The 20463-nt window shown below is 39.9% G+C and overlaps 1 protein-coding gene across 2 annotated transcripts in view; it reads right to left on the bottom strand.

The window, feature by feature from the left end:
* LOC126336764 (chromosome transmission fidelity protein 18 homolog) overlaps positions 1-20463 on the bottom strand; it is a 443331-nt gene that overhangs the window by 403199 nt on the left and 19669 nt on the right. Inside the window, exons 3-6 of one of the 2 annotated variants that reach the window (XM_050000773.1) lie at positions 8474-8606; positions 8243-8375; positions 8003-8129; positions 7005-7088 (exon numbers count right to left, since the gene is read on the bottom strand). In XM_050000773.1, the coding sequence (XP_049856730.1) occupies positions 7005-7088; positions 8003-8129; positions 8243-8375; positions 8474-8606 (477 nt within the window). The remainder of the gene's footprint in view (positions 1-7004; positions 7089-8002; positions 8130-8242; positions 8376-8473; positions 8607-20463) is intronic. The other variant, XM_050000774.1, reaches the window with a different exon arrangement.

Below are 20463 nucleotides of genomic sequence, written 5' to 3'. Positions count from 1 at the left end.
TTGGTTTATTTTGTATTTGATGATGAGCTGTTGTTTCAAATATTGAAATTCATTCCTGAAAATCAACTTTATCTGTAATAGGTATAGACTATTTCCTAAAGTGACATATGGAAATTTGTGTCAGATCAGGACTCAAACCCAGATTTCCCAGTTATTGCACATGGTCACCCTTGCCACATAGGTGATCTAAGCATCACACCCTCCCCCCCCCCCTCTCCCACCCCCCATGAAGTCCTTTGCCATCCACCCCTCCCACACCCCTCCTGCCCGAGGTCTTTCTGTGTTGATTCTGAGCACAAAATGTTTTTGTCAGTCACTCATAAGAAAACTGCATGATTTCAATGCTGCGCATAGTGGTTCTAACCTCCATCAGAGAGGTGTTAAAAGTAAGGGGGATTACATTTGGATAAGATGGGCTGTGAGGACCTTCCCATCATGTGACAAATCTATAGTGGCACTGGACTGAATTGTGGAGAAGCTTGGTGTCAACGTGACATCATTAACCCACCTTCCACATCACATGAACTTCAGAGCTGTGGCTCTTTTTCTTCTTCATGTATTAATATCTTGCTGTTTGAAGCATCATCAAGCACGAGGGTGATGTCACAGGCCATGATGCTTTTGCATTATCACAGAGCGAGGTTATATACAACTTGGAGACCAATTTCAAACTTAAGTGTTGCAATGGGTCGGAATTATTGGGTTTCAAAAACTTGTTCCCTTAATTCTGTTGTGCAGTGCACTTCTTTTCATAGATTATTAATTCAACTACCCACACTTGCACAACTTCTGATTCCCAGATGGTTTTTAGAATCAAGACAATGAGAAGTCATAGAATATTGTCATTTTCATCACACGTCCATCTTCACCTTATACATATTTATATTTGATGAGAAACTACAGTTTCAAATATTGAATTTTATTAGTGAAATTCAGCTTAACTATAATAGGTATACATACACTACATAAAGCGACAGAAGAAAATTTGTCGCCTGGCTGGGATTCAAAACTGGATTTTCCGTTTATCACAAATAGTCAGCATACCACATACATTACCCAAGCACGCACCCCAGATCAACCCAATCACGCGTCACACACCTGTCTATTTCTTCTAATAGATTAATAATGTACAGAAAGTTCTGGTTGAGATTTACGAATTATTTAGGAATAAAGGAGATGGCTCACTGAAAGGCAGAAGTGCTGTGTTGTTGATAAGTACACAAACAAAAGGTACAGAGCTTTGCTAGCCTCCTTTTTCAAGCTTGCAGGAGAAATATGCATATGCATATGCATACACACACACACACACACACACACACACACACACACACACACTCTTTTCTCTCTCTCTATCTCTCTCACTCTTTCTCTATTGGGTGGAGGGTGGGAGGACAGCAAGTTACCTTAGGTTTAGGCCAGGGCGGTTATGGGAGAGGAGAATGTGCTGTAAGGATAGCTCCCACCTGCACAATTCAGAAAAACTAGTGGGGCTGGGGAGGATCCAGATGGCACAGGTTGTGAAGCAGCCATTGAAATCTCGCTTGTTGTGCTCTGCTTCATGTTGTACCCCTGGGTGGTCCACCTTGTTTTTGGCAACAGTTTGGCAGTGGCCATTCATTCTAGTTGACAGCTGGTTGGTTGTCATACCAATGTAAAACACTGTGCTGTGCTTGCAGCATAGCTGGTATGTAACATGACTGCTTTCACAGGTGGTCCAGCCACTGATGGGGTTTGGGAAACCTGCCCTGGGAATGGAGTAGGTGGTGCTGGGTGGGTGGATTGGGCAAGTTTTGCATCTGTGTTTTCCACAAGGGTATGAGCCCTGTAGCAGGGGATTGGGGGTGGGAGTGGCATGAGAATGGGCTACGATGTTGTCGAGGTTGGGTGGATGGCAGAACAGCACTTTGCCAGGAAATGGAACTATCATCAAGGGTAGCATTTTACTCATTTCAGGGCATGCCAATAGATAATCAAAGCCCTGACAAAAGACATAGTTAAGTCATTCCAGTCCCCAGGGGGTATTGGGTGACAATGGGGAGTGGTGCTTTGTGGTTGGTTCTTGGGGTGATTGTAAAGATAGATCAGGTGTGTGTGTGTGTGAGTGTGTGAGTGTGTGTGTGTGGATATGACAAGGGAGATCTGTTTGTGAATTAGGTCTGGAGGGTTTGATGTGGACCGAGGTATGGGTGGATGGAGCCACCCATCTGAGAGGAGGAGATTGACATCTAGGAAGGTGTACAATGGGTAGAGGAGGGCCAGGTGAAGTGGATGGGAGAGAAGATGTTGAGGTTGTGGAGAGATGAGGATAAGGTGTCCTGGCCTTGGGTCCAGAATATAAAGATATTAGCAATAAACCAAAACCTGACCAGGAGTTTGGGATCTTGAGAAGCCAGGAACGTTCCTTTACTTGGCCCATGAAGAGGTTGGCACAGAAGGTTGCCATGCTGGTGCCCATGGCTGTGCCACGAATTTGTTTGCATACCTTCCCTTGAAGCAGTTATAGGTTAGGGTGTAGTTGGGTGGGTGTACAAGGAATGAAGTGGTGGGTGTGGAATCTGCAGGGCATTTGGAGAAGTAGTGTTCAATTGCAGCAAGGCCATCAGAGGCTGGGCCACCTGTGAAAGCAACCTTGTTATATACCAGCTTTTCTGCAACCAGTGCACAGTGTTTTACATTGGTATGACAACCAACCAGCTGTCAACTAGAATGAATTTCCACTGCCAAACTGTTGCCTAAAACAAGGTGAACCTTCTAGTGACACAAGATGCAGCAGAGTCAACATGTGAGATTTCAATGGCTGCTTCACAGTCTGTGCCATCTGGATCCTCCCCAGCACCACCAGTTTTTCTGAGCTGTGCAGATGGAAGCTATCCTTACAGCATATCCTTGGCTCCTGTAACCTCCCTGGCCTAGACCTAAGGTAATTCACTGTTCCCCAACCTGTGTGTGTGTGTGTGTGTGTGTGTGTGTGTGTGTGTGTGTGTGTGTGTGTGTGTGTGTGTGTGTGTTCATCATCCCATACCCCAGCAACCACCACCCCCCCCCCCAACCCATGTCAGCTAGTTGTGTGCTACTATTCCCTAGTCTGTGAAATCATGTGCCCAGATGTCCATTCTACCATTCTATCTCCAGCTAGCCCACTCTCTCATGAGCCAGCCACTAGTTGATTCCCCCCAACCCCCTCACTGCCTCCCACCTCTCTCCAGCCCTCACCCCAACTGATCCTGCAGATCTGGCACATCCCAGTACAATCACTGTGGGCCGGAAAAGAGCAGGTAGTTGACTGAGTACAATGTAGGGAGAAAGGCGTGCATGTGTATGTGTGTGTACATATTTCTCCTACAAGCTTGGAAAAGGAAGTTCATTCTGAAAGCTAGCAAAGCTCTTTATCTTTTGTTTGTGTACTATCGGTGATGCAGCATCGCCTTCTCATAGATTATCAGTTCATTAACCCACACCTGCACATATCATTATTCCTGTGTAGGTTTTTAGTATCAAGACAATGAGCAGTCATAGAATATCATTTTAATTTTTTGCCTTATATATATTTTTAATTAATGGCAAGAATGTTTATGTTTCTGCAGTACCACATTTATTACAATACAAAGTCCTTCAAAGAACCATAAATGTCCGAAAGACATTGTATTGCCAAAAACGCAGTTGCCATTAATGATATAATCATGCCTGGCAATAGAAAAATAACTACAGTCTTCCTGTGGTTTTAGTTTCATGACGGTGCAGGTATTTGGATGGTGACTTCATGACATATAGAGGTTTTGACAGCACTGGGGGCATACTTGGATAAACAAAATGTTTCAGGCGACCACTCACGACAGGCGGAAATCTGGGTTCTAGTCCCAGCCCACACAAAGTTTCATTTGTCACGAATAGTTGACACTAATATGTATTTACGGTATGTGCATCGATTTCATTATCAATATTTATATTTAATGATTAACTACAATTTCAAATATTGAAATTTATTTCTGAAATCTAACTTAACTGTAATAGGTATAGATGTGTATATATCTGAGTAGTTGAACTCTGTCAGACATTACTTCGGAAAAAGAGGGTAATCGCTTCCCAACGTTTGTTTCACTGTGGATATGGGAATCATAACTTGCGAACAGGTACTTCAATGGACAGGGGATGCTGCATTGGAGTGTCCGAGAAGTTGGAAATTTGAGGTAGTTGTGGAATGTGCCTTGAAGGCCAAAGGGGTTAAGGCAACAGTACACAAGAAGTGGTAAGTCCAGGTTCAGGTTCCGGTCTGGCACAAATTTTCTGTTTTTCCCACTGCATTACCACAACACCATGTGCAGCTAGCCAGTGTGATTTTGCATCCATCCTTGCTCTTTCCTTACCCTTCTAACACTTCATATTTACAAGTACACATGTAGGACCTAAAGCAGCCTGGAGAGCGTTCTCAGATAGCCTAAGTGGTAAAGCGACCACTCACAAGAAGCAGGAAGTTTGGGTTCCAGTCGCACTTGGGCACAAATTTTTGTATGTTACTTTCGGTAGTATATCTATAGTAATTACAGTTAAGTTGAATTTCAGGAATACATTTCGAAACTGATTTAGCCATTAAACAATATATATATATAAGCTTTAACCGGTAACTTTTATAGACATATCTTCAAGCGTCTGCTCATTAAGCTTTTTTATAGTCTCTGTGATACTCTCCCAGCAGTCAAGCAAACCTATCACAATTTTTGGTGCCATTCTTTATACACTTTTTGTATCCTACTTGGTATAGGTCCCACACACTTGAGAAAAATTCTGGTATGGATCCCATGAGTGTTCATAACACAATCTCTTTTGTAGACTTATTGCATTTCCCTAGTATTCTCCCAAAGGACCAAAGTGTGTCACCTGCTTTACTTACAACTCAGCCTATGTGGTCATTCTATTTCATGTACCTACAAATTGTAACACCCATGATTAAAATTGTGACTTATTGATACTGTAGTACAAGGTTGTAAGTTCTTCCATTTTATGAAATGTACAGCTTTAAATTTCTGTAAATTTAAAGCAAATTACCAAGCTTTGCACCAGTTTGAAGTCAAGATCTGACTGCATCTATTTTCTGGGAGTGGTCCATTATACAAAGTTAAATCATCTACAAAAAGTCTGAGTTTACAATTAATATTGGCTGAAAGGTCATTAACATTATATATGAACAGCTAGGGTCTCAACACACTTTCCTTGGGAATACCTGTAATTACTTCTAGTCTGTGAATGACTCACCATTCCAGGTAACATCATCCCTAACAAAAACTTCATTTGATACCACATGCGATCATAATTCCAATAATAAGCATGGGTATGGTATTGAGCCAAAAACATTTTTCCGAAGTCAAGAAGTACTGCATCCACTTGACTTCCTTGATCTATGGCTTTCAGGATGTGAGAAGAATGTGAGTTGGTTTTCAATCAATGTTTTGGAATCAGTTCTGATTTGCATGGAGGAGGTAATTCTGTATAGTATAGCTGTACAATATGTCCCTCCAGACGTTTATCTCTGACACTTTGGAATGATAAAATGTGTACTACAGCCAACATTATCATAGGCTTTTTCCTACACAAATGTTATAAATGTCAATTTTCTTTCCTTTAACCTACCTTCTGAGCTTTTTATCTGAAAACCAAAGTGATATCCACCAGATTGGTTTCTACCATACCATTCTTCTAGTTATTATTCTATAGAAAAAATAATTGACCAGGTGAATCAGTGATATGGATATACAAGACACTGAAGTGTTGAGCATTACATAATTCATACGATCTTCATAAAGAGACAGTGATTTTGAAAATTGCTTATATGAGAAATGTAAACACTAATTGTTATTCTGGTTCTTGTAGGTAAATGCGAAAACCAAAAATAAACATGAAAAAGCATTAATTATGTTATTTGCGAAAACTCTAGTCATTCCATCAAAAAAGGAAACAATTTATTAAAAAACCATCATTGTAATCACATTAATTTTAAAAGGGGATAGCTTCTGCAAATGCAGGAAGTGAGTGAGTCAGACAGTAAGAGTGCTGTTGAGATCAGCTTTGTTTGTGTGAATAAATAAAGATCTTTAAAAAGAGAAATGAGTTGTTTCGAGGCTTTTCACTAAGCTAAATCCTCGCAACCAGATGAGAATGTACACAAAAATCAAAAAATTCACCTCACAACTACTGCAGGAAACTTAAATAATATTTAAATCTGACCAACAGTCTCCAGCACATCTGATTTAACCAAGTAAGTAACTAAGTATTTATTTATTGTTTTCCTGCTGCAACTCTTATCATTTTGCAAGATACACAATATTATGATAGGGATACAGCAAATGATTAATATTTTTGAGCTCTGACTTCGATGTCATTCTTATCTATATTATTAGTAGGAGCATGACACTTGCCATCTGAGCTCTTGCTATCCATATATCCTCTTCTGTTTTCTTCAAATGTTTACTTAATTTTTCTGTAAACAGTATCTACCCTTCCTATAGTTTAAAGCTAAGTAATTCTATTCTAGTCATTCCTGCTTTGCCACACTGAACTAATGAACACATTCGAAATCACTGGGATAAGTTGGACATTGCTATGATGAGTACTACTTTGATCAGACTGATTGCGTTTGGTAATTAGCTGTGCAAGTACCCTCTTACTACAACCATTCTGACACTGGAGTAAATCTTACTCTTACTATACAAGTACATTCTAATATGTATTAACCTAAAATAATAGTATTTTTAATCTCTATGTCTTTCAGTCTAGCATCCTAAACAATAGGCAATAAACAGTGCTTTAATTGCTACAACATTCTATTATTGTCTTGAAGTGATTTAATGCATCTAATAGCATTACTGATTTGGTACTATCTTTCAAGAAGAATTTCATAACAATACTTCTATAGCAGCTAACTGAATTTCGATAAATGAAGTGATATTGTTGCATAGGAAACTAATGTGAAATTACAGCATTATTTTACAACATGCTTACTTATTACTTACATAAAGACGTGCCTGCTCCCTAACTGTCTCAAATGATACAGAGAGAAGTCCTATAGTTCGCCCTTTGCAACCAATGCTCTCTATCTGTAAAGGATGTGAATCATATTACACTTCAATATTTGTACAGCAAATCAACAAATTATTCTATATCAGAAACAAAACTATTACCCATTCATGAATTAACTGAATTTAAATCTTCATAGATGCATTGGCACACAATGAATGTACGAGAACCACAATTACTGGTGTATTACAGTAGTTGTTTCTTCAACAATATCAATCAGGTCTGGCATTAAAACATTGTAATGAGATGTGCAGAAAGAGTGGTTGTTTTAGTTTAAGAAAGGTGAGTGGATTGAAAGGAAGGATTGGGAACCAGGTAAAGGAAGAGGGATGGATTAATAATGGCAAAGTAGGGGGGAGAGTGGAAGGGGCAGGATATTCTTCATCAAGCAGGCCATAAACATAAAAAAACTATTCTACTGCATTGATTAGTTCATTCATTGTTTTAAAAAGATCCCATCAGGAAGGAAAATGGGTCTAGGTAAAATATGTGGTAGGAAACAAATTTTCTGCAAATATTAACAGTTAACTACTCCTAAACTGATACATTCTGTTTGTGCTTGCATAGGTTAAAAAAAAAAAAAAAAAAAAAAAAAAAAAAATAATTAAATTTGCAAGAAAACAGCTAATTTCAAAGAGCTGTTGCTTTCTAAGTTATACTTTGATAATACTGTTTAACATACCATTGCTCATTTATCATTTACATGTCAACATTAATGATAATGGAAGAACAAGAGCTATATGCATTGTACTAAAAGTTCCAGAGACTTTGCACATTCAATAAATAATAATATACCACATGTAGTATTTACTAATGATGTATTTGCAAAAGAATTAGTGTATTGTGAACAATTTGCTCTTTTTCCAATTAGCATTTAGTACAACAAACAAACAAATCAGATATGGTAATTATTGCACTTCACTTTAATGCTTACCTCCTTACTATAAGCATCTTCAGACTTCAGTCGAATATAGAAACGATCTGAATCACTTGTAGTTACAGTTATAAATGCCCATCTTGGAACGCTTCTTGATATTGAAGGCTGTTTCACTTCATCTGAACTAGAACAAACCGTCCACATTTATACAAAACAATAATCACCAAAATGCAAAAGAAATTATGGTGTGAAACAAATATTCAGCATTTCAGTATCCTCCAGCACTGAAATACTCACCATAAACTTTTCTGAGTGCTACCCAAAATTTTGCAAGTCTTACGTTCATTTTGGGCTTTTTGTCTACCAGCTGTTATCTTTTCTATAATCATTTCCTCAGAATTACTTAATTCAGTCTGCTTAGTTTTCTTAACTGAAAATTGAGAAACAAAAATGCACAAATCAGTTCCAAAATACATTTTAAAAGATGTAAGTGAAAAGGTAAGTATACTATAAAAATCATGTAACTACGATTCAAATTGCTGCACAAATCATCGTCCTCAATGTCATCAATATCACCAAAGAGTTCTTCCACTTTCCTTTTCCGGTCAGGTCCCTCAAAATGCTGAGCCTCAACTTCCATTGGCAGAGTCCGACTTTCCTGCTGGAAAAATAAAATTACTTTTACTTAAAATTTAGTAATATTTTATATGTGAAGTATGATGCACATGGAATATAATATCCTACAAGGTGCGCCAACTTGAGCATCAAAATAAACTTATCTGGCTCACCATTTAGTCACCATTTTGTTCATATACTCTCATACACTAATTTTTAAATTGTATTATTCATTGTTATGCAATTTCTTTGCCATATGCGACAGCTCTCAGTAAGTAATGCAAGCTTTTTACGTACAGCGGTAATAACTTAAAGTGATAAAAATTTGTTCTAGATATGTTTGCATCTTGTAACAATTCAATTTCTACACCACATTGATTCCATTTTCATCTTGCGTGTCCATACCCCACACACCTTGGATAATTTAATCTTCACATGCCACAGTTTACACATGATCCTCACTCATATTCTTAAACAATGTTTCCCCATTCTCTCACGTACGGAATATGTATGACTGATACTGATTTGATCTTCAAGGCTGATTAGAATAGCAGCTTCTTAAAACCTGTTTTGTAATTAACTGTTTTAATCTGCCAGGAAGATTGAAATCAGTGAATTCCGCTGCAAAGTGAAACTTCATTCTGGAAACTTTGTAACTATTCCATGGAAGTTGGTGCCATGGCCACTTTGGAGATGTTATCTTTCATGTGAGAATCCTGTAGCTTGCATACCATTACACTTGAAAAACAAGATAACTTACAGTTTTCTTTTGTACGATAAACAAACTTTTCCATTTTTCACATTAAACTTGATGCTATCTAGGATCACCTGATCAGTGAAAGACTAATTATTACCTGCCTGTTATACAATCAAATTGTTGCATTACACATCTCATACAATCACAAATTGTGAGATGGCAGATTTGTCAACTGTGTAGTATATCAACTGTATTCGGCCAAAAACTACGTGGAAGTCAGATGCAACAGAGCCAGCCGCAGGTGGGCATGAGCATTGTGTGTTGCAAAGCAAAGCACAGCTGACTGGTGTTGCGAAGTGGAGCTAGCTGGGCACAGTACAGCAACTACTGACGCTGCACTAAGCTAGCAGAAGGATGCAAGCCTTTCCTTTCTTGCTACCATGGAAGTGTTTAGAGTATGTGCCTTAAGCCCTAAACAAACACAGTCTGAAGTGTGTATGTATTCGGCCATTTATGTACTAATTGATTCTCGTCTCAGTGTCACGGCCTACGCCACGAGCCTGTGACACACGGTGTGACATCCCAGACTGTAGTATGGAGTCCGCTGTTTGACCATGAGATAGGGCAGCCTGTTGTAAGTCATAAGGGAGCTGCCTGCTTGCTGGAGGAGGTTCATGGCCATTGCCAGCTGCACTGCTGTACTATTATCACGGTTGCAGAGATGTCCCTGACAGTGGCATTTGAGTGATGCCATGTGCAACCCCGCTCTTTGCATTGTCACCAATCCTGGATGTCTATTGTTTTGCACGAGAGGCAACTGGACACCTCCACCGATCTGTTCCTGATGGAGTATGGATGAGGATCAGAGTAAAGAAATTAAATGAACAAATCAAATGCCATCCTGACATCTCATTTCACTCTTCACTGCTGACAAACTAAGGATCATATAATGCTGGTGTTAGAACACTGCATTGTCTTCTTACAGCAACGTCTGAACCTACAGCCTAAGGTTGCAAGTAGAGAACCAATGGATTTGTCTACTTTCAGAGGTAATGAAAGACATGATTGGTTAGCACCTGTTGGATGTGCACAGTGTAATTTTGAGAGTCACTCAGTGCCATGTACGAAATCAGCTCCAGTAAAATGTTATACATGTAATCGTTTGGGGCATAGGGCTAGGCAATGCTGGGAGTCAAGTTGGCTTATCATTAGACATAAGAATTAAGTTAATGTACTTTGTTTTCTTGTCTTGTGAATGCTAGTTCCCAAAAAGAATGTTGTCAGGGCAAAACTTCAATAGTACCAGAGACACAAGGTGTGTCAGAACCAGAAGCAGTACTCATATTGTTAGAAAAGGTAGCACAATTAACAGCAGATGATACAAATCTGTGAGAGTTGGTAGAATCATAATTATCACATCAGGTGTAGATTTGTTAGTCACAAGTTTAATTGGTCCTTTTTATGGAAGGACAACTGGGGATGTGCAGGCCTTTGTGGGAGACCTTGGAAATTTGGCTCAGGTGGAAGGTTGGTCTGAGAAGGAATTATTGAGCATCACAAAATTGAGACTAACATGAGAAGGGGAAACTTATGTGGGGTATACAGAAGCTCTTAGGGGAGCCAGAACATGTCAAAAATTTAAAGAAGGCTTAATTCAGAGATGTGTTGTTGTTGTGGTCTTCAGTCCTGAGGCTGGTTTGATGCAGCTCTCCATGTTACTCTATCCTGTGCAAGGTTCTTCATCTCCCAGTACTTACTGCAACCCACATCCTTCTGAATCTGCTTAGTGTATTCATCTCTTGGTCTCCCTCTACGATTTTTACCCTCCACACTGCCCTCCAATGGTAAATTTGTGATCCCTTGATGCCTCAAAACATGACCTACCAAACGGTCCCTTCTTCTTGTAAAGTTGTGCCACAAACTCCTCTTCTCCGCAATTCTATTCAATGCCTCCTCATTAGTTATGTGATCTACCCATCTAATCTTCAGCATTCTTCTATAGCACCACATTTCGAAAGCTTCTATTCTCTTCTTGTCCAAGTTATTTATTGTCCATGTTTCACTTCCAAATATGGCTACACTCCATACAAATACTTTCAGAAACGACTTCCTGACACTTAAATCTATACTTGATGTTAACAAATTTCTCTTCTTCAGAAACACTTTCCTTGCCATTGCCAGTCTACATTTTATATCCTCTCTACTTCGACCATCATCAGTTATTTTGCTCCCCAAATAGCAAAACTCCTTTACTACTTTGTCTAATTTCCTAATCTAATTCCCTCAGCATCACCCGACTTAATTCGACTACATTTCATTATCCTCGTTTTGCTTTTGTTGATGTTCATCTTCAATCCTCCTTTCAAGACACTATCCATTCCGTTCAACTGCTCTTCCAAGTCCTTTGCTGTCTCTGACAGAATTACAATGTCATCAACGAACCTCAAAGTTTTTATTTCTTCTCCATGGATTTTAATTCCTACTCCGAATTTTTCTTTTGTTTCCTTTACTGCTTGCTCAATATACAGATTGGATAACATTGGGGAGAGGCTACAACCCTGTCTCACTCCCTTCCCAACCACTGCTTCCCTTTCATGCCCCTCGACTCTTGTAACTGCCATCTGGTTTCTGTACAAATTGTAAATAGCCTTTCGCTCCCTGTATTTTACCCCTGCCACCTTCAGAATTTGAAAGAGAGTATTCCAGTCAACATTGTCTAAAGCTTTCTCTAAGTCTACAAATGCTAGAAACGTAGGTTTGCCATTCCTTAATCTTACTTCTAAGATAAGTGGTAAGGTCAGTATTGCCTCATGTGTTCCAGTATTTCTACAGAATCCAAACTGATCTTCCCCGAGGTCGGCTTCTACCAGTTTTTCCATTTGTCTGTAAAGAATTCGCATTATTATTTTGCAGCTGCGACTTATTAAACTGATAGTTCAGTAAATTTCACATCTGTCAACACCTGCTCTCTTTGGGATTGGAATTGTTACATTTTTCTTGTAGCCTGAGGGTATTTCGCCTGTCTCATACATCTTGCTCACCAGATGGTACAGTTTTGTCAGGACTGGCTCTCCCAAGGCCGTCACTAGTTCCAATGGAATGTTGTCTACTCCAGGGGCCTTGTTCCGACTTAGGTCTTTCAGTGCTCTGTCAAACTCTTCACGCAGTATCATATCTCCCACTTCATCTTCATCTACATCCTCTTCCATTTCCATAAATTGTCCTCAAGTACATCGCCCTTGTATAGACCCTCTACATACTCATTCTACCTTTCTGCTTTCCCTTCTTTGCTTAGAACTGGGTTTCCACCTGAGCTCTTGATATTCATACAAGTGGTTCTCTTTTCTCCAAAGGTCTCTTTAATTTTCCTGTAGGCAGCAGCTATCTTACCCCTAGTGAGATAAGCCTCTACCTCCTTACATTTGTCCTCTAGCCATCCCTGCTTAGCCATTTTGCACTTCCTGTCAATCTCATTGAGAGACGTTTGTTTTCCTTTTCGCCTGCTTCATTTACTGCATTTTTATATTTTCTCCTTGCATCAATTAAATTTAATATCTCTTCTGTTACCCAAGGATTATTACTAGCCTTCGTCTTTTTACCTACTTGATCCTCTGCTGCCTTCACTACTTCATCCTTCAGAGCTACTCATTCTTCTTCTACTGTATTTCTTTCCCCCATTCCTGTCAATTGTTCCCTTATGCTCTCCCTGAAACACTATACAATCTCTGGTTTAGTCAGTTCATCCAGGTCCCATCTCCTTAAATTCCCACCTTTTTGCAGTTTCTTCAGTTTTAATCTACGGTTCATAACCAATAGATTGTGGTCAGAGTCCACATCTGCCCCTGGAAATGTCTTACAATTTAAAACCTGGTTCCTAAATCTCTGTCTTACCATTATATAATCTCTCTGAAACTTGTCAGTATCTCCACAATTCTTCCATGTATAAAGCCTTCTTTTATGGTTCTTGAACCAAGTTATGCTCTGTGCAAAATTCTAGCAGATGGCTTGCTTTTTCATTTCTTGCCCCCAATTCACATTCACCTACTATGTTTCCTTCTCTCCCTTTACCTACTATTGAATTCCAGTCACCCTTGTCTATTAAATTTTCGTCTCCCTTCACTACCTGAATAATTTCTTTTATCTCATCATATATTTCATCAATTTCTTCATCATCTGCAGAGCTAGTTGGCATATAAACTTGTACTACTGTAGTCGGTGTGGGCTTTGTGTCTATCTTGGCCACAATAATGTGTTCACTATGCTGTTTGTAGTAGCTTACCCGCACTCCTATTTTTCTTATTCATTATTACACTTACTCCTGAATTACCCCTATTAGATTTTGTATTTATAACCCTGTATTCACCTGACAAAAAGTCTTGTTCCTCCTGCCACCAAACTTCACTAATTCCCACTATATCTAACTTTAACCTGTCCATTTCCCTTTTTAAATTTTCTAACGTACTGCCCGATTAAGGGATCTGACATTCCATGCTCCGATCCGTAGAACGCCAGTTTTCTTTCTCCTGATAACAACATCCTCTTGAGTAGTCCCCGCCTGCAGATCCGAATGGGGGACTATTTTACTTCCGGAATATTTTACCCAATAGGCCCCCATCATCATTTAACCATACAGTAAAGCTGCATGCCCTCGGGAAAAATTACGGCTCTAGTTTCCCCTTGCTTTCAGCCATTCACAGTACCAGCACAGCCAGGCTGTTTTGGTTAGTGTTACAAGGCCAGATCAGGCAATCATCCAGACTGTCGCCTCTGCAACTACTGAAAAGGCTGCTGCCCCTCTTCAGAAACCACATGTTTGTCTGGCCTCTCAAAAGATACCCCTCCATTGTGGTTGCACCTACGGTACAGCCACCTGTATCGCTGAGGCACGCAAGCCTATCCAACAACAGCAAGGTCCAGGGCTTATGGGGAAGGGGGGGGGGGGGGGGGGGGACTCAGGGATACATGAAACAAAATAGTACCAGACACTATAGAGAATAATTAGAGGTAATTATTAACAAAAATACAGAAACCGTGGAACAATTTGCAGATAGAGTAAGGAAAATTCATGGATTTACCTATGAATTAGGACAGGATGCTGCAGTCAATAAAATTATTTTGCGAAGAGCTGAGCAGACAGCACTTGATGCGTCTTTAGGGGGGTTATATGCAGAAATGTCAAGACATGCATCGACAAGTGATCCGACGGATTTGCACACAGCAATGTCGTTAGCTATAGAGTCTGAGGAGATTGATTTGTCAACAGGACTGCAGGGTAAACAAACAGTTTTTGCAACTAATATAAAATGTTTCAGATGTGGATGATTGGGGCACGTAAGGAGACAGTGTCGCCAGCCTCAGAGTCAAATTAATAAAGTAAGAGGAATTAATAGTTTTATTAGTAGAGGACCAGGGAGGAATAAGGCATTTAACACCAATAGGAATGCCAGATACACCTAAGGTCCTTCCCAGTAAGGCTGGATGCTATTAAATTGTATGCAGAGGTGGATTGTGAGAGACTGATAGAAGGAAAAAAAGATTGCAAGATATTACTGGACACAGGAGCACATGTATCGGTCACCAGTAGCTGTCTGGTAAAACATAAGCTATGGGACCCACCACAGTGCAAACAGCACGGAGTGGGGGATAAAGATGTCACGCCATTAGGATTGGTGGACATAGATTTTTGTCTTAATATGGTGCAATGTAAACAATGTGTAGAGACTGTGCCACATGTGAGTGAAGACTGTGACATGAGTCTGGGATTAGATTCCTTATATCAGCATTTTACCATAATCGATCTTTGGCAACACAGGGCGGCACATGAGGGGTGTCAGCCATGGACAATGGCTGGATGGCACTGAAACTGCATTACAAGAAAAAGTGAAGCAGTTAGAAGGAAGTGATAGGGAACAGATGGAAAAATTACCTCTTGAATTTAAGGATTTATTTTTTTCCAAAAGAGTCATTACCAGCTATGCATATTACACAGCACTGCATACACACATACCAATGGGAAATGAATCACCAATTAAAGAGAAACTATACACAGAATACCTAGATACTTGCACCAAATTTTGGAGGAATTGATCGATCAATATCTGAAAGATATAAAATTATTGAAGAAAGTAATATTTGTAATATTCCACAGGGGGAAGGAAGGGGGGGGGGGGGGTAGGAGAGACAGGAATAGCAGGTTTTGTTGTGATGTGTAAACCATAACAGATGCCTACCGTTTTCCAAATATCACAGAAACCATGGATCATTTAAAACAATGCAAATATTGTCAAACAACGGATCTGAAGTGTGGTTATCACCAAACAGAGGTTGCATGGTACGATCGACACAACAAACCGTTTTCAGCACCCCGGGGACACTACCAATTCAGAAGAATGTCATTCGGATCAAAAAATGTACCTGCAATATTTCAGACATTGTTGGATGGAGTGCTCAGAGGCTTGGAATGACACCAACACTAAGTGTTATCTCAAAGAAATATTTGTCAATGGGAGCAATATAGACCAGCATATACAGCAATTAAGGGAAATATTCCTAAGTGAAATTATCACTGAGTACAGAAAAGTGTAATTTTGTGATGGAAGAGGTAGTATACCTAGGTCACATCATAAGTAAAGATGGGCTTAAGACAGACCCAAAATTAATTAGTACTGTATGTGAATTTCCGATATCAGTATCTGTAATGGAATTGCACTAGTTCTTGGGAATCAAGAACTGTTACTGCCAGTTCGTAAAAGGATTTGCGGATATTGCCAGGCCATTGACATAATTGTTAAGAAAGGGTAATACATTTGTGTGGTCAGAACAGTGCCAGCAGGCTTTTGAGAAGCTAAAAAGAGCTTTAACACTAAGTCAAACATTAGTGTTTCCAGATTTTAGTAGAGAATTTGTTTTATCATGTGATGCATCAAACCATGCACTTGGCTGTGTGCGATCACAAGAGGTAGAAGGCGCAAAACATCTGGTACTTACACATCAAGGCAACTAAATTTTCCTCAATGGAGAAAGAGATGTTAAGCCTTATGTATGGAATCACATATTTAAGATTTTACCTACACGGTAAAAAGTTTAGAGTGATAAAAGATCATGCAGCATTAAAATGGCTGATGGGGTTAAAGCATCCTTCCAGTAGGTTGATATGATGGGCAGTAAGACTGAGTGAATTTGATTTCAAAGTTACATATAAACCTAGGAAGAAGCACAGAAGTATGGATAATTTAGGTAGAAAATTAGAAGCATTACACATTGCGGGTAATGAGCAAAAGGAATGGAAAGCTCCACAAAGGGCAGTGATGAATGTAAGTAGTATTTTAAGCAGTCACAGTTTTGTGTGCAGGATGGGTTGCTATGCAGAGAAACCAAGTTGGGAATGCAAGTAGTGGTACCAGCAAAGTTAAGAAGTAGAGTGCTAAAACAAGTTCATGATCACATATTAGCAGGTCATGGAGGTCACAGATCTACCAACACAAGAGTAGTGGAAAGGTACTGGTGGTGGACAGACATATACCAGTAGGTGCGGAACTGCATACAATGCATACCGAGAGCAGATTTGTGTCAAACAAGAGTACCATTGGAGAGATTATCTGAAGCATTAGTACCATTGGAGTTTCTGGGGTTTGATGTTTTATGTCCTTTCAATAAAACACCTGTAGGGAATAAGCATGTATTCTCAATAATAAATCATTTTTCATGATACATAGAAATGGTCACAATGCCAAAACAGCTGGAAGCAACAGTGGCATAAGCACTTGTGAATAACTGGATATTGATTTTTGGAATGCCTGAAACAATAACAACAGACCAGGGAACCAACTTCATCTCATATCTCTTCAAGGAATTGTGTAAGTTACCGAATGTGGAGGAGTTGGGGACAAGCCAATGGAGAAAGAGGAAGAAACAATAGCCATATGACAAGAATGTCACTGTATAAGGTTGGTCAGTGAATGATGCTACCAACTTTGTACACACCAAAGGGAAAGACAAAGAAGTTTCTCGCAAAGTATCATGGGCCATACAAAGTGGTAGTGGCTACATCGCCAGTAAATTTCAAGATTCAATTGCCGATGAGAACAATAATTATGCATGTGCGACACCTGAAACCTTTTCACGGGAGTCCAAAAGTTACTCCAGGAGGTGCAGACCAGAAAGGTAAAGTGAGGAGAAAATTATTGGGAGATAAACAAGAGGTTGTGAATGAAACGGTAACAAGGAACTAGTATGGATTAAGGCCTAGGAGATAGTCATGTAATATCTTTTTAGGTTAGATATAGATTTGGTGTAATTGGTATAAGGAGCTGCAGATCAGTAGTGAATTAAGGGGGAGGAAAGTAATAGGTGTTCCTGCCCATAGTTGAGGTTTAGAGAAGTACACATTGAATAACACACAGCTACTACAACAACTGACTGGATAAGTAATGTGATATCACACAGCCACAGAAGAGACCGTTAATCAGAATATCAGGGACCTAGGAAGTCATAGAGAGGGAAATAGTAATGACACACTGGTTGCAGTCTGTAGAAGATAGTGTTTAGGAAACACAAGGGAAAGTAACAGAACTGCAAGAGGCTATGTAGCAGGCTGTAAGAGGTCAGCTAGGAGTAAACTTGTCGTCACCAGAGCAGTAGTTAGAGAGGCTAAGGAAAGTATAGAAGGAATTACTGTATTGTTGAGGTTGGTTTTAAAACCAAAGCACCAAATCTTACCCATTTACCTCAAGGCAGCCATAGTATCAGTGAGAATGATGGAACAAAAGTTTACATTTACATTTCTATACCTGAAGCTGGAAAACAAGTACATTATGAGTGCTACATAGTTCATGTGTATCCTGTCAAGTGGGGCATACTGAATAAATTTGTAAGAGTAAAAACACTGCAACTGCTATTAACTGCAAAGGGCAAGGGAAGGTATGTACAAAAAGAGGAAACAATGTTACAAAAATGCCACCAAGGGGAAATCACAGACTGTCCGAATACAGTAATAATAGAGGGGCAAGATTCCTGTGCAGTGAAATTGCTAATGGGACAAAAGAAGGTAATAGAATGCAATTGGGAAGTGATTGAGCCATAATTTTACTTTCAGAAAATCAAGGTGCATCGGTTGTACTCTACCTTTGGCGAGATGGTAATAGAGGCTAGTCGTTTCGAGCAGGGGGGGAAAAATTAGCAAATAGGCTAGAATTAAATGGGAGTGGTTTGTTATTAAATGGAAGAGTGTGTGAGATAATCAGGTCTACTTTCCATATGCCTGCTGTGATTTCAGTAATAACTCACCTGAATATTTCGCAACCTCATTTATATCGGCCAGAGGAGTCTATGGAAGTGCCACTTACTGCAGATCTAACCAGCATAAATCAAACTCCATGGGCAGAATTAAAGCAGTCTAAAAACACACTTCTGAACCAGCAGAAGGGATGGATCTCCCTGAAAACCTTACTGCAGCATGTAAATTCAAATCAGGAAGAGACAACATTGACTATAGACATACTAGCCTCCATAGCATCACTTGTTGTTTTGGTACATAGAAGACGCAGCACAAAGCTGAGCTCAGCCCCAGCTGTTGTTCAGATTCCAGTGGATTGGATAACCCGAGCTTAAAAGCAGCAGAAGAAAGCTGAATGCACAAGGGGATAGTATTAAGAATAATTGATTCATTTTAGCTTGTAATTTGGGAACCGAGAGTTAGAAGTGATCGTGCAAGAAGACTAGTCATGAAATACATTTCATGGTGTTTTGAGTTAAGAAGCTGGGAATGGGTCCTGTGCAAGTGTGTAAGATTAAATCATGCGGTTAAGGGAACAAATTGTTAGAATAATTCTGATGGGGTGAAACAGGGCCAGAAGGACCAGTAGCCAGGAACTTTAGTGTAAATGGTAATCTAGTTTTGTTGACCCGAGGAACCGGGTCTTGATGAAAAGGAGGGCAGTGCAGTTTATCGATCATATTCAGTCAAAAAATACACCAAAGAGGGAAAAGAGTTGCAAAAGAGCCAGCTGCAGGTGTGCAAGAGTGTTATGCATTGCAAAGCAAAACACAGCCGACTGGCATTGCACAGTGGAGCTAGCTGGGCACCCTATACCAACAGCCAATGCCACAATACGTTAGCAGGAGGACAGAAGCCTCTCCTCACTTGCTACCATAGAAGTCTTTAGACTACATGCCTCAAGCCCTAAACGAACATTATCAGGAACATATAAGTACTCAGCCATTCATATGCTAAATGATTCACATCTCTGTATCACAGTCTACACCACGAGCCTGTGACACCTGGAGCGATATCCCAGGATGGAGGCAGAGCTCAGTTGTTTGACCACGAGACAGGGCAGCATGTCCTGAGTTACAAGGGAGCTGCCCATTCGCTGGAGTAGGTTCACAGCCATCATCAACTGTGCCGCCATGCTGTCATCATGATCGCAGCCAGAGACATCGCTGGCAGCAGCATTCGAGTGACGCCACATGTGGCCCCACTTTTTCTGCTGTCAGCAATGCTAGATGTATATGGTTTTGTATGAGAAGCAACTGGACACTTCCACCAAGCTCTTCCTGATGTATTAAGTACATAGACCTCTTTATTTCTACAATGGTTTACGTCAGTTTACAGCTTGAACATTTAGCTATTTTTCGACATAATCACCATTTCTGTTGATGCAGACACTGTGGCAGTTTTTGTATGCCCGTGTCATACCAGCTTGCCGCCATACTGTTCAGAAAGTTATGAACCTCTTCTTTCATCTTGTCATCAGAGCTGAATTGCTGGGACCACAATTAACACTGACAGGTACTGTGAGACTCTGAAATCAAACGGGCAATTCAGAACCAGAGAAGACAAATGTTGAGCAAGGGCATACACGTTCTCCATGAAAACGTTTGCCCACGCTTTTCTCAGCAAACTGTTGCTCTCCTGCAACAGTTTCAGTGGAACATAATAACTCACCCACCCTATAGTCCTGACTTGGCGCCCAGTGACTATCAACTGTTCCCTAGGTTAAAAGAACATTTGGCTGGAAAGCAATTCAGCTCCGATGACGAAGTGAAAGAAGTATGGCAGCAAGCTGGTACGACCTGGGCATACAAAAACTGGCACAGCGTCTACAAAAATGCATCAACGGAAATGGTGATTATGTCAAAAAATAGCTAAATGTTAAAGTTGTAAACTGATGTAAACAATTGTACAAAATAAGCAGGTCTATGTACT

Source organism: Schistocerca gregaria, chromosome 2 (genome assembly GCF_023897955.1).
Source record: "Schistocerca gregaria isolate iqSchGreg1 chromosome 2, iqSchGreg1.2, whole genome shotgun sequence".
Classification (NCBI taxonomy): domain Eukaryota; kingdom Metazoa; phylum Arthropoda; class Insecta; order Orthoptera; family Acrididae; genus Schistocerca; species Schistocerca gregaria.
The sequence above is the reverse complement of the archived record's forward strand: the minus strand, read 5'-3'. Positions and strand labels throughout refer to the sequence as shown.